At 35.6% G+C, this 15,222-nt stretch overlaps 1 protein-coding gene across 17 annotated transcripts in view; it reads left to right on the forward strand.

Moving 5' to 3' along the window:
- GPHN (gephyrin) overlaps positions 1 to 15,222 on the forward strand; it is a 313,321-nt gene that overhangs the window by 117,824 nt on the left and 180,275 nt on the right. For all 17 annotated transcript variants that reach the window (XM_086748177.1, XM_086748178.1, XM_086748161.1 and 14 more), the window contains exon 3: positions 7,626 to 7,683. In XM_086748177.1, the coding sequence (XP_086604303.1) occupies positions 7,626 to 7,683 (58 nt within the window). The remainder of the gene's footprint in view (positions 1 to 7,625; positions 7,684 to 15,222) is intronic.

The following is a 15,222-nucleotide window of genomic DNA, read 5'->3' on the forward strand; positions in this document are numbered from 1 at the left end:
TAAATTCCTCAGTCTACCAGCTAAATCCCAACATGGATATTAAATATATATCTTTGTCTAAATTATGAGAATTTGACTGGGTTTGTGAAAATTATTTTTGTCTACTGCTTTATATTTTTTTTCTCTCAGGAAATTTAAAATCTTGCTCATGTTGTTTAATGAGCTGGCTGGTCAAGCATCTGATGCCCCAGTGGGAACTTTCAAAGTCACTGAACACGTTTTTACTAAAATCTAGCTGACATTTCTGTCTGTTTGACTTAATGTACGATTTCCATAGTTAGATTACCAATCAGATGGAGCATAGTACAATCATTCCTCTGTGCTGTAAACACACATGCATCCCGCACAGAAGTGGGCCTTTTGGTGCTGGTCCACATGGCGAGACCGTTTTGAGATTCTGCTGGCATTTGGGAAGAATTTCTAATTAGAAATAAAATTTTGAACCTGTAATGACAATTCTGAGTGAGGAATTGGTCTTCAGTATTTTATTCTCAGCCCATGTCAGAAGCAGCATAGCTCTTTTGTTATAATCTGATGGACCTAGGTTATTAGAAGCCATTAAATAGTTGATCTAGTGTTCTGCTTGCTACATTATCTGATACAGTTAAATGCTGAAGTCTTTAAAATTTTTTGAAGTTATAAATATCCATATTGTTTATATTTCATTTCATTCTATTCACAGAACTTAAAATGTTTGCTATCTGCATGCTTCATACCCTTGCTGTGAAACATGCAAGTACTAATGATGGGACTTTTGAAAAATTATTGTTGAGTATGTTTAGTGAGAATAGAAACTTAAATAATCTTTACTTCATATGGAAGTTCAACATTCCTCCTGCTTTTCCCCAGAAGGCACCTCTCTTCATGCTAAAAGTAAAAAAAAATAATAACATTGCACCAGTGAAAAATCCATGCATTTTAAGTGTCATCTTCATCCATTTTGTTTCTTTTGGGGGCTAGTTCCTGCAAGCACAAAATTTCTTGGGGCTGTTGCCTTCCTTGCTCTGTGTCTTTATTAGGCAGTAAGTAAACTGATAAACTTTTTCAAGAGGAAGCAGTTTATAGATCTGTCTTTTGGCTGGCAGCAATAATATCCCGAACTGTGATACATAGATGTGCCCCGTGTATTGAGTTAAACCAAAGATACCCTCTAGAAGACGACACTAAGCCCTGATGGGTGTGGGTTTTGATAAGTATATAGAGGTGTCTTTTAAGTTAATATACTTTGTCATAACAGTTGCAATTCTCCCCCCTGCTCTGCCCCCTCCAAAAAAAAATTAAAACTAATTGTACTGAAAGGAGAGACTGGCTCCTGGCCATGTGATTGCTAAATGAAGTACATATGACCTCGTTCCTAGTTTCTGATGTGTGTTGAGGACAAAGGTCCTTGTTGCCTTCTTTCCCTGTAACAGATTCTTGAGGTGACAGTATTTTCCTACTGAGGGTGCCTGAAAAATTTGCCTCTTCTAATTTATTATTGCTTTTCCTATAATAAGGTTAAAAAAAATTTTTTTGAAGGGTGAAACAAAAAAATAACATCTTTTTTCCCCCTCCTTGAAAATAATGTTTTTATGTAGTTTTATGTAGTTCTGGGTGTGTTTTTTTTTTTTGTCTAGGAAAAAAAAAGCCAGAAAGCAGTGAAAAATGTGTTCTTATACTTTTGTTACTCTTAGAATAGTGATAAGGTAGGGAACAAACATTTTAAAATGTAAGTTTAATTTTACTCCCCCCTCCCTTCATTTTTTTTTTTTTTTTTTTTTAATGCATGCAGTAAATCTTTGGGACATGGTGAGGTAGAGGGAGAATGCTGTAATTTTGACATCTTAGTCCCAGAGCTGTAGTTCATGAGAGACATGAACTGACAGAGAGCATGTCTGCAATCATTTTATTTCTGTGAGGTTTTTGAGCGCACCATGCTGAAGTTAACATAAGATTGGAAGGAGGAAGGGAAGTAAGTTTTTGAGGATCTAATTACTGGATCCATTTAAAAAAAAAAACCAAAAACAACAAAACAAAACAAACCAAAAAAACATGAGCTGGATCTTCATCATGTAATTCTGCTACTTAGAGTAAGTAAATGGTCTTCGCAAAGTACTTGGTAAGCTGTTTTGCACAATTCATGGCTGGTGTGCAGCCAGTGACAGGAGCTGCAGCCCAGCTTGCTCTAGGTGCAAATGTTCTGTTGTGTAGGAAGTGAGCCCAAAATAGCATGCCTTCTTACTACCTCCCTTCAGGGTGCTTTAACAATTTCTCAAAGGTCAGTAGAAACTAGTATCAATTAAAGTAGTGTTCTGTCTGCTCAGTTTGCTCTGACAGGAGTAGTATTGTAACATGATAGTACCATTCGTTCAGCAGCACGTGATAAAATGAACAGGACCTTAGGATTAGAAATAGCCAGTCTGGCTCCCAGTCATTTGATCTGCTCACAGGCATGGTCTCTCCTGAATATCCTGCTTGGTTTATGAATCAGTCAGAAGGCAGAATATCCTGATGGTAATAGCAAATATATTTATGAGGTGGATCTGGAAAAAAAACAATTGAGCGGAAGTTTTTGAGTTTTGCTTTCATTTAAAGATGAAGCAGAGTTTAGATGGATGTTTAGTGACAACTTCATATCATTTAAACAGAGTGATCTATCTGAAGAAAGATAAATGTTAATTAAAGTGGCATTGGAGTGCTCCAGCAGATGACAGCAGCCAAGCTGACTACAAGCTATTTTTAGAAAATTGACTTCATTGCATTCAGTATGAGTCATTTATTAAGTTAATGGGTGAATCAATAGCTTAGCATCATATGGCAGTCACTGAATGTGGAACTGTATACAAAGACCGTGTTCATATCTTTGGTCAGAATTCGTATCATAAAAGCCAACCACTGTTGATTCAGTTTAAGTGCGCAAGTGTCTTGCACATGATGTAGCTATGCAATAATGATACAGTGAGGCCATCAGCGCATACATATATACAGAGTCACAGGGGAAAAGCAGGTAGAAGTCCAACTTGCAACTATATGGAAAATAATACTGTGACAATTTTAACCTTCTGTCCAGAATAAATGTTTTAAACATGAGAAATTCAATTTGTGCTTTAGATAAGAGTATTGAAACATGGAGCAAACACGTCATAAAAGGGTAACGTTAAAATAATGGGTAGTTTATCATTAACAGATTTGCAATTTATTTTTCTGTAAGTTTTGTCTTCTTGAGTTCTCTTCTCATTTGCGCTGTGGTTCATTGTTTCTTGCCTCCATTTGAGCACAGTTCTTCCTGATTTTTAACTTTCCTTAGTTTGGATGAAGTTCAAGTTTTCCCTCTTCAGTGATATTCTTCTTTAATTTGTGAAATAGTAAAGCTTTCATCTATTCCCATGCAACTGTATTGGCCTCACTTCAGTTTATTTCCTGTATTTTGCTAATTTCTTAGGTTGCTATAGAAACCTTGCTTTCAACATTGTCCTGCATACTTTTTATGAACTTTCTGCAAACCCAGTCTGTGCTGAGATGCACTTTTTTCCTAAAATAGTTTCCCTGCAAAAGACTCGCATTTTCTATTCTTTCAAACTCCTGTGCGAATAGTTACGAGATTTATTATTTCCTAATTATTTTTGTGGAATTTCTATCCTGTCTTTTCTCAGTCTCTCCTCTTTCACTAGTTTAGCGCAAAATAAGGTATCGTACTTCATTTTTATTGTGTCAGCTCTAATTTCTACATCTAGGAGTAATTTCAGTTCTCTTATGCAAAGGAATTAGAGAACTGTGGTACCTATATTATATGCAGAGTATGATACGGACCTGATGAGACTGATGTCTATCAAAATTTGAATATAAATTGTGGGACCTTTCAGAGATTATCTGTTACGTAAACACATGTGCAAAATTAAAGCTAACTAGTATTTTAAATAATTTCACTATTAAATAATATGGCTTGCTATAGTGTAAAAATACTACAGTTTGGGGAGAGAAAGACTTTGCGCATTAGGTCTCTATAAATGAAGTTTGTGACTGTCTTTTCAGCTTACTGGAAATAACTGCTTGCATTTGGTTGGTTGTGTGTTTGTTCTCAGAGAAAATGCCATTTGAATTGTAGGATGCTGGATGTTGTGTTGTTCAACTGGAGAAAGCTATAATAAGACTAAAATGTGTGAAAGATGAAGAGTGAATCTGCACAAAAATTGAGTCCTTGTTGAACTGAATTCTGGCCCTTCTAACATGTTCTTTGCTGCATTATATTATAGTGCACAAAGCCCACAGTAGTTGATACGTACTTGTGCCAGCTGGTCATTTGCTTCTCTGATCATGGTGTACTAGCTTCTTGAAACACTGTGATCAAAAAAGTTAGGATAAAATGGTCTAACAAAACTAACCTGCAGAGAGAGGTTGGTCTCAAGAAAATGGAAAAAACATATGCCATGTGCAAGTTCTCTGTCACAGAGTGTGTATCATCCTGTAGCTGAAGTCTGGTGTGTGTAATTGATCTCTGCTCTTTCGGGTGTCAATGGTCAAATAAAGGATTTGCAAAATAACAAGCAAACTTCCAGACAGGGCACAATTGATCGTGACACTTAAATGTAATTCAGAGAAATACTTGAAATATAAAGTTTTCCTAAGTTGGACGTACCGATTAATACATTGATTTTTTTCAGTCTGCTTTGATTTTGCTGTTCTTTCATCACAATGTTTTTGTTTTCTTCAGCAACTTTTGTGTGTGTGATTTGTAATAGTGATTTGTTAACACCAAATTAAGCACTTCCAAATTTCTTTCCAGAGTGTTTACCCTGAGGTTAGAATAAACTGGGATTTATTATTTTTGAGTGAAGAGTATGCTGCATGTTTTACAACTGATCCTCTTAAGTTCATTTAGCGAGTGAATTGTATGATATATTTTGTGCATGAAGTTGAAACAAAGACATTTTGCCAGGAAAAAAAAAGCAGACTGTTTTAAAACTTTATTTGTGTGATATTGCTCACTACTCACAGGCTGCCAAATAGGCAGCTTAAATCCTTTTTTCGCATAGAGACATTATTATATAGTAAAAACAAAAATTCTGTTCCTCACATGTATCATACTGACAACCAGTAGAAGAGTTCAGGCTGTATTTATTGGATCCTCTCAGTGTGTGCGATACCTTTAAACTTCTGTTAAACTCACAACCAGGCCTTATAAACAAAGTCAAATGTCTTTACTATGTGCTCTATAGTACTAGCTTTGACTGGCAATCTGCTGTGGTGGATCTCTCTTCCAGAAGTTATAAAATAGAGTGAAATCTAATGTTCTGAAGTGAATAAAATATTGACTTAAAAACTTTGTTTCACCTCCGAGGCATTTATAAAATTGTATATTTATGTATTTTTTGTTCTCTTTCAGTTTCAAATTCGTTATTATTAATTTATGTAGTCTAGGTTTTCAAGCTAAAGATGTCAACATAGGATTGAAAATGTATTAAGATAGATATGGTGAGATGGAGCTATAGGTGAGATATTGTTTATTTGAACAGTAACATATTTTTTAATATATCTTTCTCTTTAAAAATGTGGAATTGTGATAACTGACATTTTCAGTGACATTACATGTGGGATTTTGGCAATGTCCAATTCAGGAATGCATAAGTACTTTAAAATATGCTAGCATTTGGACTGCGACTTGGTAAATTCAGAGTATGTTCAACTCTTGACACAAAACTTTGCTGAAGTATTTGCAGAAGGTGATGCTAATTAATGGTTTAAGCAAGCCAGATGAGTTTACTGAGTCAATTACCCCGATTTATTTATTTATTTATTTATTTTCTGATATATTCCAATAAAATGCTTAATAGTTGTGCCAAGGATGGCCAACAAAGAAATCTGCTGGGTGGAATTCTGTGCTGGTGGAGTGCTAGGAGCAGAGGCTCTGTCCTCTCTTTATGCTAGAAGATAAAAAGTCAATGGAGTTATTTTCTGGGTGCTCCAGAATGCAGACAAGAATAGATCTGAAAGAACTAAATAAAAACTATTTTCTTACAGGCCTCATTCCAGTAGCAATAGGACTGGTCATGTGCAACAATAACAAGCACTGATCTGACCCATTCTTTGTCACGGTATGATGAACTAATCCTTCATCATGATGTTAAAACCAGTTTCTTACAGCTATCCCTGGAAACACCGTTTGAACAAAGGTCATATATAGTGAAGAATAAAAGCTCAAGTTTGTAGTTGCACTGGCAAAAAAAAGTCTCAGCACTCTCCAAATTTCAACACCATTGATGATTAGCAGCAGTGGAAGTTGCAGAGGAAATAGGAAAGAGCAATTGTTACTGTCTAGTTGCTTCGTAGTGAATTTGAATGCTGTAATGTCTGGACCCTGTCTCTGCTTCGGACATAATAGTTGATATTACTTGAAGCAGTGATGGACTTCAGACTCGACTTTTCTTATGCAGACTTCATCTTCTGTCTAAAGCCTTCAAACCATTCATTTCTGAGAATGACTGACTTGTAGAACTATGGAAAGGCAGGACTTAGAAAAATTTTAGGAAATATTTATGTATTTTCTGTGTTACTCTCTTGTCCTCTTTTTAGGTTGCGTAAATGGTAGTGTAGTGATTTCAAGATTGAATATAAGGAAATACATCTGTGTAGAAATGCTGACAATTGGAAGGAAACATCCAATAACAGGGAGAGAATAGAAATACACATTTGATAGCTGTCTACTGCTTTACATTAAGTAGTTTCTTATGTGTTTTCCATTTCTGTAGGACCCAGAGACTGAATAATGTTGCTGTGTAGAGCCAGCAGGGAGGTCATTAGTGCAGTTATATTTTTAGGTCTGAATTGTCACTATCGATGTTACTGCTGCATGAAATAAAAGAAGCCGTGTCTCTGGGGAAAACATACTATTTGCCACCATTTATAGTACATGCGATTCATGCATCTTCAGTATGTGAACTATTCTTTACCTTAAGCTTCTGCAGGATGTAGACAAGTAAGCTTAGTAAGTTCAGTGTGGACCAAACCCCCTATTTTTCTACATCAGTGCCAACTATTGCACATCACCTACTTTTTATTACCAGCCGTGATCCAGAGACTTTTCAGATATGGAAGCCATAGAGTCTGTGTGATTTGTGAGGTCTATACATGCAAGTCTAATTCCAAAATTTGAATTTCTAGAACTGCATTTGGATGCACTTAAGACTGTATAACAGCTTAGTGAAATACTGATCACAGGGCACATCAAGGTTCACATATTTAAACTCATCCATGCGACTTAGACAACAAACAAGAAATCATAGAATATAGTGACTGATGGCTGTTAATGTAAAGAATAACATACTGGTGATAGTAATTCTGTTTGGTTTGCCTAATTCTTATGTTTTGGGCTAGTGAAGGATGCCTTGTTTCTAATGTTTATGTTAATCACATGAAGATTTTTCTTTGGGTAAAGAAAGGAAAAGGATTTTTTTTTTCTTTTTTTTTTTGCTGCTATTTTGGAGCTTGATGGGTTTTACTTCTAAATTAGGTATTTACTAATCTTAATAGAAAGATATTTGTGTTTTGGAACAAGTCATGACACCATTAACTTACTGTGCTTTGTGTTACTGGTTTTGAGAATACGTTTCTCTTGATTTCAGAGAATATTTTTCTTCTCCTGATTTCAGATTGGGTGGGACTATATCTGCATACAAGATAGTGCCAGACGAAATAGAAGAAATCAAGGTACAGTATTACTGCCTTTCAACACTGCATTTCTTTGCTTGGAGAATGACAGAAACGTTACATTAAAAAGCCATGTTATTTCTTACTTTGAAGTGCACAAAGAGTATGTGGCCTTTCTTTGCTTTCTTGTTTAATAGATTCTGAATATAGACAAGAAGAGCAATTATTGGTATTGATTACATGAATTGATTGTTTATCTGGAAAAATAACTTAAACTAAAAGTTAAAGATAAAAGTGAACTCTTGTCTTTTCTAGGCATTTTAAGTCCCTTTTTTAATTGCTAAAATGTATTTTCTGTAGACATTAATCTTGGTATTACTTTACAGATCCAAAGCATTAAAAACTCTATATTGAAATCTTAAAATTATTTGGTAATAAAAAACTGTTGCTAATAGTTTCCTTCTGATTTATTAATTGATTAATATATTTAAGCTACTAGAATATTTTATTGTCCACTCAATTCTAATGTATCATAGGGGGAAAAAATGTCTAAAGTAAAATTATTAGATCCATATTTAGGCATTTAAAATAGAATTTTAGTTATTTTTACAAGTTTGATGCGAAAAATTGAACATATCTCTTCTTTGTTACCTGAAGACAGATACAGGACTACTGTGAACATTGAGTTATATTTTCATAACAAAAAAATAAATATGAATTTGTGTCTTTTTGCTTTTGATCTCAAAAGCACATTCAGTTCTTTCAGTATTGTCTGTCTTAATAAGGGGATAGTATGATATCACTGGTACTCAAAATCATTAAAAACTCTTTGATTTTGGGAAGTGACAGCAGTAAATACTGATGTTTACCTCCAATGCAATGTAAGTTGTAACAAAACTCACTTTAGCTGAGTCCACTCATGGAAAGTACTTCAGCAATTCGTGTCCGTTTTGTTCTTCAGTGCAGATACAATGGGTGGTAGGTGGGAATTTGGCCTAAATCTGTTAGTACAGTCTACGTAGCTGGTTCTTTATTTGTTTGGATTGGTAGACAATCAGTCTGACATATTGCTTGTTCATTATGGTTACTTAACCCATTGAGCTGTTTCATACACTTATTTTCAGCTGTGCGAAGAGAGTAGAGAGTAGTTTCAAATCTAGTAAAGGGGAGTAATTGCATGATCTGGACAGGACTTTGCAGTGTGTAAATTTGTGAAGATTTATTCCCCCACAATTAACATCAAACCCACTGTAAGCAAATGCAGTGACAGCCTGTATCTGCATCAGTCAAAGCTATTGCTCTGCCGTGATCAAAATTTATTTCTCTCCTCTGAGATTCATGGACTCCTCTATCCTGAATTATCGAGAGAAGCAGGATTTATTAGGGTAGATCCAACGTTTAGACTTTGGTATTAGAAAGAAAGAAAGCTTTCAAAACTTAATAGCATTATATAATATTTTCATGATGTTCGGAGAACTGCGCCAAAACTATAAAAACAAAAATGATAAAACCCCTAATCTTTCTCCTTTATAATAAGAAATCCAAACCACTGACATTTTGCTAATGTTGAAGATGGAGAAAAGGAAGCTGATATTTCTAGCTTCATTGTACAAACTGAGTTAAGTGAACAAAAGAAAAAGAATGCTGGGAAATAAGAAATAATTTTGGTTTTAGGAACTTACTGTATTAGGTAAATTCAGTAGTCACAGAAATGTGTTTTTTTCCCGCACCTGCTGAGGAGGCCTATTCTGATTTTTCAGCTCTGTCTTACTCAGCTGGTGTTAAAATGCTTGAGATCCTAGGGAACAGCAGAAGATGAGTTACTCATTGATCTCAGTTGTGCCAGCATGTACGTGTGGAGGGAAGATTGTATTATTCTAAGTCAGAGCTATTTAAAGTGTTTGGAAAAAAATCACCTCCTTTACTTGTTTCTGGTAGCTGTCTTGTCTTGTTCAGGTAATGTAGTTTTTTAGGTTGTGATTGAAGTCAGCCCACTTCTCACACCTTAAACAATTGAACTTCTCAAGTTATAATACAATGGGTGTTATTCATATGAAATAAGGCCCTACTGGAGGAGAGACTAGCAGTGAGTATAATGGACAAATCTATATCAAATATGAAAAATATTTTTTTCTATATGTGTTTTGAATAACAGCTGGCAAACAGGGAGACTCAGTATCCTTACAGTAAATATAGGGGGAGTCTTAACTTCTGAAAGGTTCTCTGAGCAGATTAGAGTACAAAAATGAGAGAGGGGGAAATGAAAGAGAAAGCAAATGTGATCATTGGAATATTACTTCTAGAGAGGACAGAATCTTCATCCATACACAATAGTTCAGAGTTATTTTGCCTCACCACTATCTGTCTCCTATTTAAACATGAAATATTAAGGGGTTTAATTTGATGAAATATGCAAGAAGAATAGCTTCATTTTTAATATATTATTTAACTTGACAAGTGGCTGAGTTATATTCTCAGGAGTTAGAATATTCATGTTTTCTGGTAGTCCTTAAAGTAAGCTACTTGACTAAATTGCAAAGGAGGATATTTTATCAGGCAGAGAGCAATAATTACTATGACAAATAAATAAGTCTCTTTTACAGCATTTCCATGTACTGTAGAAAAGGTGGTAAATTAACCTCTTTATAGCGCAAAATAATTTATGAGGAAAACTTATGTATTGATTTTGTTAATTCACGTAATTACACGTTAGTCTCTGCATGCAATGGTTTTCTACCTGTGTCTCTGTTTATGGAAGAGGAAGAGCTCTGTAAGCCGTAATGTACCTGCCAGCTGAAAAGTATCTTTGGAAGATTAAGGAAATACATGTTTCTAAATGTATTAGTAATTTCAAAAATAATCTCTTTCATATATATATATGTATATATAAAAGAGAATTCATTTGTCCATATTGCAATATTCAGCAAATTTTAACATGTGTTTATAATGTTTCCATTCTGGAGTGTTTAGAATACATTTATCCTTGCATATGAGTGTGATTTTACTATGTGTATATATGTACTGTGAGATCATATGGTTTATCTATCTAAATATTGCCTGTACATACGCGTGCCTATTTCTGTGAATGAGTGTATGTGATCAGTGTTGAGTATAACCAAAGCAGTGCATCCTGCTTACCGAAATGGAGTAGTGTCTGGCGTACTTATAGGCATATGAATGAAAAGTATTTATGGCAGAAGTGGTAGCATGTACCCTAACTACACTCATGCACCTTACCAAGGTTAGGAAGAATTGTGTGAAACCAATCACCACTATGATTCCTAAGCATCTGCATCAGTCTGAAAGGCGCTGTGATGTAACTTACCTTCCCGAGATTTTTGTCATAGGGGCTTAGGTTCCCAAAGTGAGAGCACTCAACAGGTAACCATAAGAAGATACCATCATAGGTTTCCCCTCTGAAAACTTCTCTAGAAGGTAGAAATGTCTTCTATCACATGATCTCCAGGACCAGTGCTTCAGTAAGAGAAGCATTCAGAGGAGGAATACCTGAGTGAATGCCTAAATAAATGTACTGCCTTCTGCATTTCTGTCACTTATCTACACCAGCTAAAGTAATAGCACTTCATTTTTGGTACTTGCTGGTTTTAAAATACTGATGGAACTGATGAAGATGATAAAAATAGGAATTACAGGGTATTTCTGAGAATGTGTCACTGTTTTGACTTTCTCTAGACTTCTGTTCTTGTCAGAATTATTCAGCCTGTAAGCAAGGATCTTTTCAAACTTGCAAAAGTACATTGGCAGATTTCAGCCTTGCTCCTCGTTGGCTGTAGTAGTATGTTGTGACTAAAGAAGAGGTCTTCCAAGCCGAATAATTTCATGTACGTAGGGACTGGTGAGCATATCAGGCAACACTGGGTTTGAAGAACATCATCTAGTTGGAAATTACAGCAGTTGCATTTGAGAGAAAAGAATAGTAGCAAACTTAACATTTCTTTTTTTTCTGGTTAATGACATTCATGACAAAATGGAGTTTCATTGACAATGTGGAGCTGACCTCCAAAGTAAAGAGCAATTTATAACTATTACTGTTGCGGGAAAGTTTGTATGATGTGCCTGTAGATAGGTTTATACATCAACAGTAGCATCTTACGATTTATAAAACCATGAGAGATGCTCTTTTTTATTGCAGTATTCTATCATTACAAAGGAAATACATGATGTTGTGAAAGAAAAGATTGTTACTCTAGAGGAAGACTCAGTGAATGAGAAGACCACCTGTTAACAGATTTCTAAAAAAACCCAAAACTTGATTTGCTAGGATTTGCAAGTCAAGAGCAGAAAAGAATATATATATGTATTTTTAAGTGCTTCCCCATATGCTTTTCATGTAGGCATGCATGCATCTCATCATCTCAAGACCAGACATTAATTTGGCAGCAGGTCTTCAATTCATAAAAGTAATATGCACAAGACAGGCATTGCCATTGTATTTCATTCCTGCAATACTTGTGTTACGAGGCCAATATTCCAGTGTAGAGAACAAGGTTAAATGGTTACCTCCTGTGGTAGTTTAATATTAAGAAATCTTGTTAGAAATTTTTCTTGGTACTGGTTGTAAATTTGTAAAGCACTTCTGGAGGAAGATGGGAAATTTTTTGTTCCGTTATCCACCCTTTCATAGAGACATACTTTATGCCCCTCAAAGAATGCCCGTATTTCTTCTATAGTTACTCTTTAAATGAAAGCACATATGCATAAAGTATTAAAGACTACATTTAAGACTACAGACCTTTTACTTTGAATAATGATAGGAAAGTTCTCTTTTTGCTTTAGAAGTATGTGTTCACTTAAGAGTTTAATATATGAAAATCCTTTCCATGAATATCTGAAACACATTCCTCTCAGTTTGTCTTTGGTCAGTGAAGCAACAGACTCCAGTGATAAAGATCCAACTGCAAAAATTTATAAAAAATATGAGAGGGAGGGGGAAGTAGCCAGAAGGGAAATGGGGAACATTGTGTATTCTTAGAGGTCGGTTGCTCTAAATGACTTATGAATTAATAAGATTTTAACTGTTCCACACAATCGTATATAGAAGCATCTTATGAACAAAGTAAGCCAATTTCAGTATCAGTGAGCTGCATTTCAGAGCGAAGCTGTACTCTCTGCCATCAAAAATATGCATCTTTGAAATTATTACAAATAAAATCAGCCTATTCAGAGACTTTCTCTGAGACCATCTGGTTTGTAGACCTTGTGGTGTCATATACCTGCATAATACACTATGCCAGAATCTGTTCTTTATGCCGGTAACAGCAGCTGATGAAACTCATAGAACCTCTGTGTGCAGTCAAAAAATACTGGCCATGATCCTTCAAAGCATTTTCATGTTTGTCAATGTGTGCAAAAATTAGTAGCAATTTACACCCCTTGCAGTATTGATAACGTACTCTTAGCTCTTTCTGCCTGCCGTGTCATGCATTTGTGCTCCATTCTTGTAGTTCTTGTTTTGATATTATATCATATTATATTATATTGCTTCTAGTTGACTGTGATTTCGCTATCTGCTGTGTTACATCAGTTTTTCTTCTCATTAGTCCTTCATTGACTGAAGTTAGTTTTGTTTTTTCTAAAACTGATTTTTCCCCTTTTTCTGGAAGATGCAGTCTGTGTTACACTGATTTCTGACTTAGAATCTGTGGTTTTGATGCCAGGCTGTGCAAGCCTGAACCGCTATCCAGGCACACTCTCACACAAGCGAAATATGAGTGTTTCGTAAGAATGCCTTTTCTATTATAGGATCTTTTTCCATACCTTTGAAGCCAGTTGTTGTGGATATCTGTTTTGACTCTTAGATTGTTTCTGCTCTAATAGCTTTGAGAATCTTTTTGCTTGAAGGACGTGACTGTTTGCCATGCTATAGCTATTGTTATCTCAAGTTTTTGTGTAGAAACTCCTTAGGGAGTAAGGGACTTTTCATCTGTTTCTCTTATCTTCTGTAAATGATGGGTACTTATTGCAGTCACAGACCACTTAACCAAAAAAAATCTGTACAAAAAAGAAAGTAAAATAAGAGAGAACTGAAGTGTCTGTATCACTGTTCCCAGATTATTGCACAACAGGATTCAGCCCTGCCCTTGTGGAGGTTCCCTGGCATTTGATAGGATTTCTTTTAGGTCCAGGTAGTTGCTACCATTACCAGTATTGCAGACATACTCCATTTTTTCCTCTCTGCCTTGCTGCTTCTGTACTGCCTTGAGTGATGTGCATAGTGTAAACCAGGCAACTGGGGTGGGGGAAGCTGAGCATCTGCTCTTTTTGGCATCTGGCACTGAAGAGGCCGATTGACTTTTTTTTATTTTGAAGAGACACTACCAAGTATCTGGGACTGTCCCAAATTTCTTTACGTTTGTTAGTGATCAAACTCTGAGTATTAGGACTGCTGCGTGTATCACAAGCACTCCACTGCTTTCCTGGCAAGGACATCAAATGCCTAGATGCTCTGGATCAAATACTCACTAACTTTCCACATGGAAATAGGAATTATCACTTCTTGTTTTCCTGCTGTATTCCATGTTGTGTTTCATAGGCTCTGTGGCCTCAGAGACTGCATGACTCCAGAAATGACAGAGGAGACTACCTCACCAAGCTACCTTCCTCTTACAGGCTGTCTTGAATATAGAAGATGCTGAAGCATTGCTAGTAATTTCTGTTCTAATGTGAGAAGGATTTAAACAAATACATTTTGTATTTTATTGTGAAATTTGGTCTTATGAACATCCAAAAGAAGTTTAGCCTGTATTTTGCAGTTCATAAAATATTGTAGCATGGGGGAGGAAAAGGCAGGAAGATGGTGCATCCATTCAGGTTGAAAGGCCATGCCAATGACATAAAATCATTTAGTAATATTATTATTTACTTTCTAAAGCAAACAAAATAGTTCTGTAGTTCTCTTGCAAAGAGAGAAGTATCTGTAGAATGAAAAAATTAGAATAGCTAACAGTTAATTTGCAAAACACACCGCTATATTGCTGACTTTTTGAGCCTTTCTGGTTACCCAGCATTTAAATGTTCTTGGTGCTGTTGCCCTTATCAGGGGAGATCAATGTGTATCAGATTTTTCATTACCACAGTCCTGTTTGTCTAGTAAATTTTTCTTCACTAAATACGTTAGAAACAAACAACAAGAGATTTCAAATCTCTCTTTGTTTTGCAGCATAAAAAGTATCTCTGCTTCTCTCTGTGGCCATAGTAACCAATTTTCTCTGACTTCCTCCTGGCTTTTTTTCATTTTCCATTTTTGCTAAATGCATGTGTGTGTACTAGTTATCACCTGAAACCTAGTTAGATCTTGGGATATCTTCTTACTTGCTCTAACACAGTTCTTGTGCTTTTCATCTGACCCGGTATACTCGGCAATGTTTTCAGTGTTTTCCATTCTCACTGGAAAAGTCAGTTCTTAAACAGGATCTCACTTAGCCTGAATGAAAGGAGAAAACGTAGCTCAGCTTCATTAAGCAGCAAATAGCTTTTGGCAAGTATGTAAGCAAATAGAGTTTATAGAAAAGCCCTAATCAATTTCCATATGATCCGTTACATTAAGTTTCGTTTGATTGTATTTACCTTATAAGAATA

Source organism: Chlamydotis macqueenii, chromosome 5 (genome assembly GCF_036417535.1).
Source record: "Chlamydotis macqueenii isolate bChlMac1 chromosome 5, bChlMac1.mat, whole genome shotgun sequence".
In the NCBI taxonomy this organism is placed as follows: domain Eukaryota; kingdom Metazoa; phylum Chordata; class Aves; order Otidiformes; family Otididae; genus Chlamydotis; species Chlamydotis macqueenii.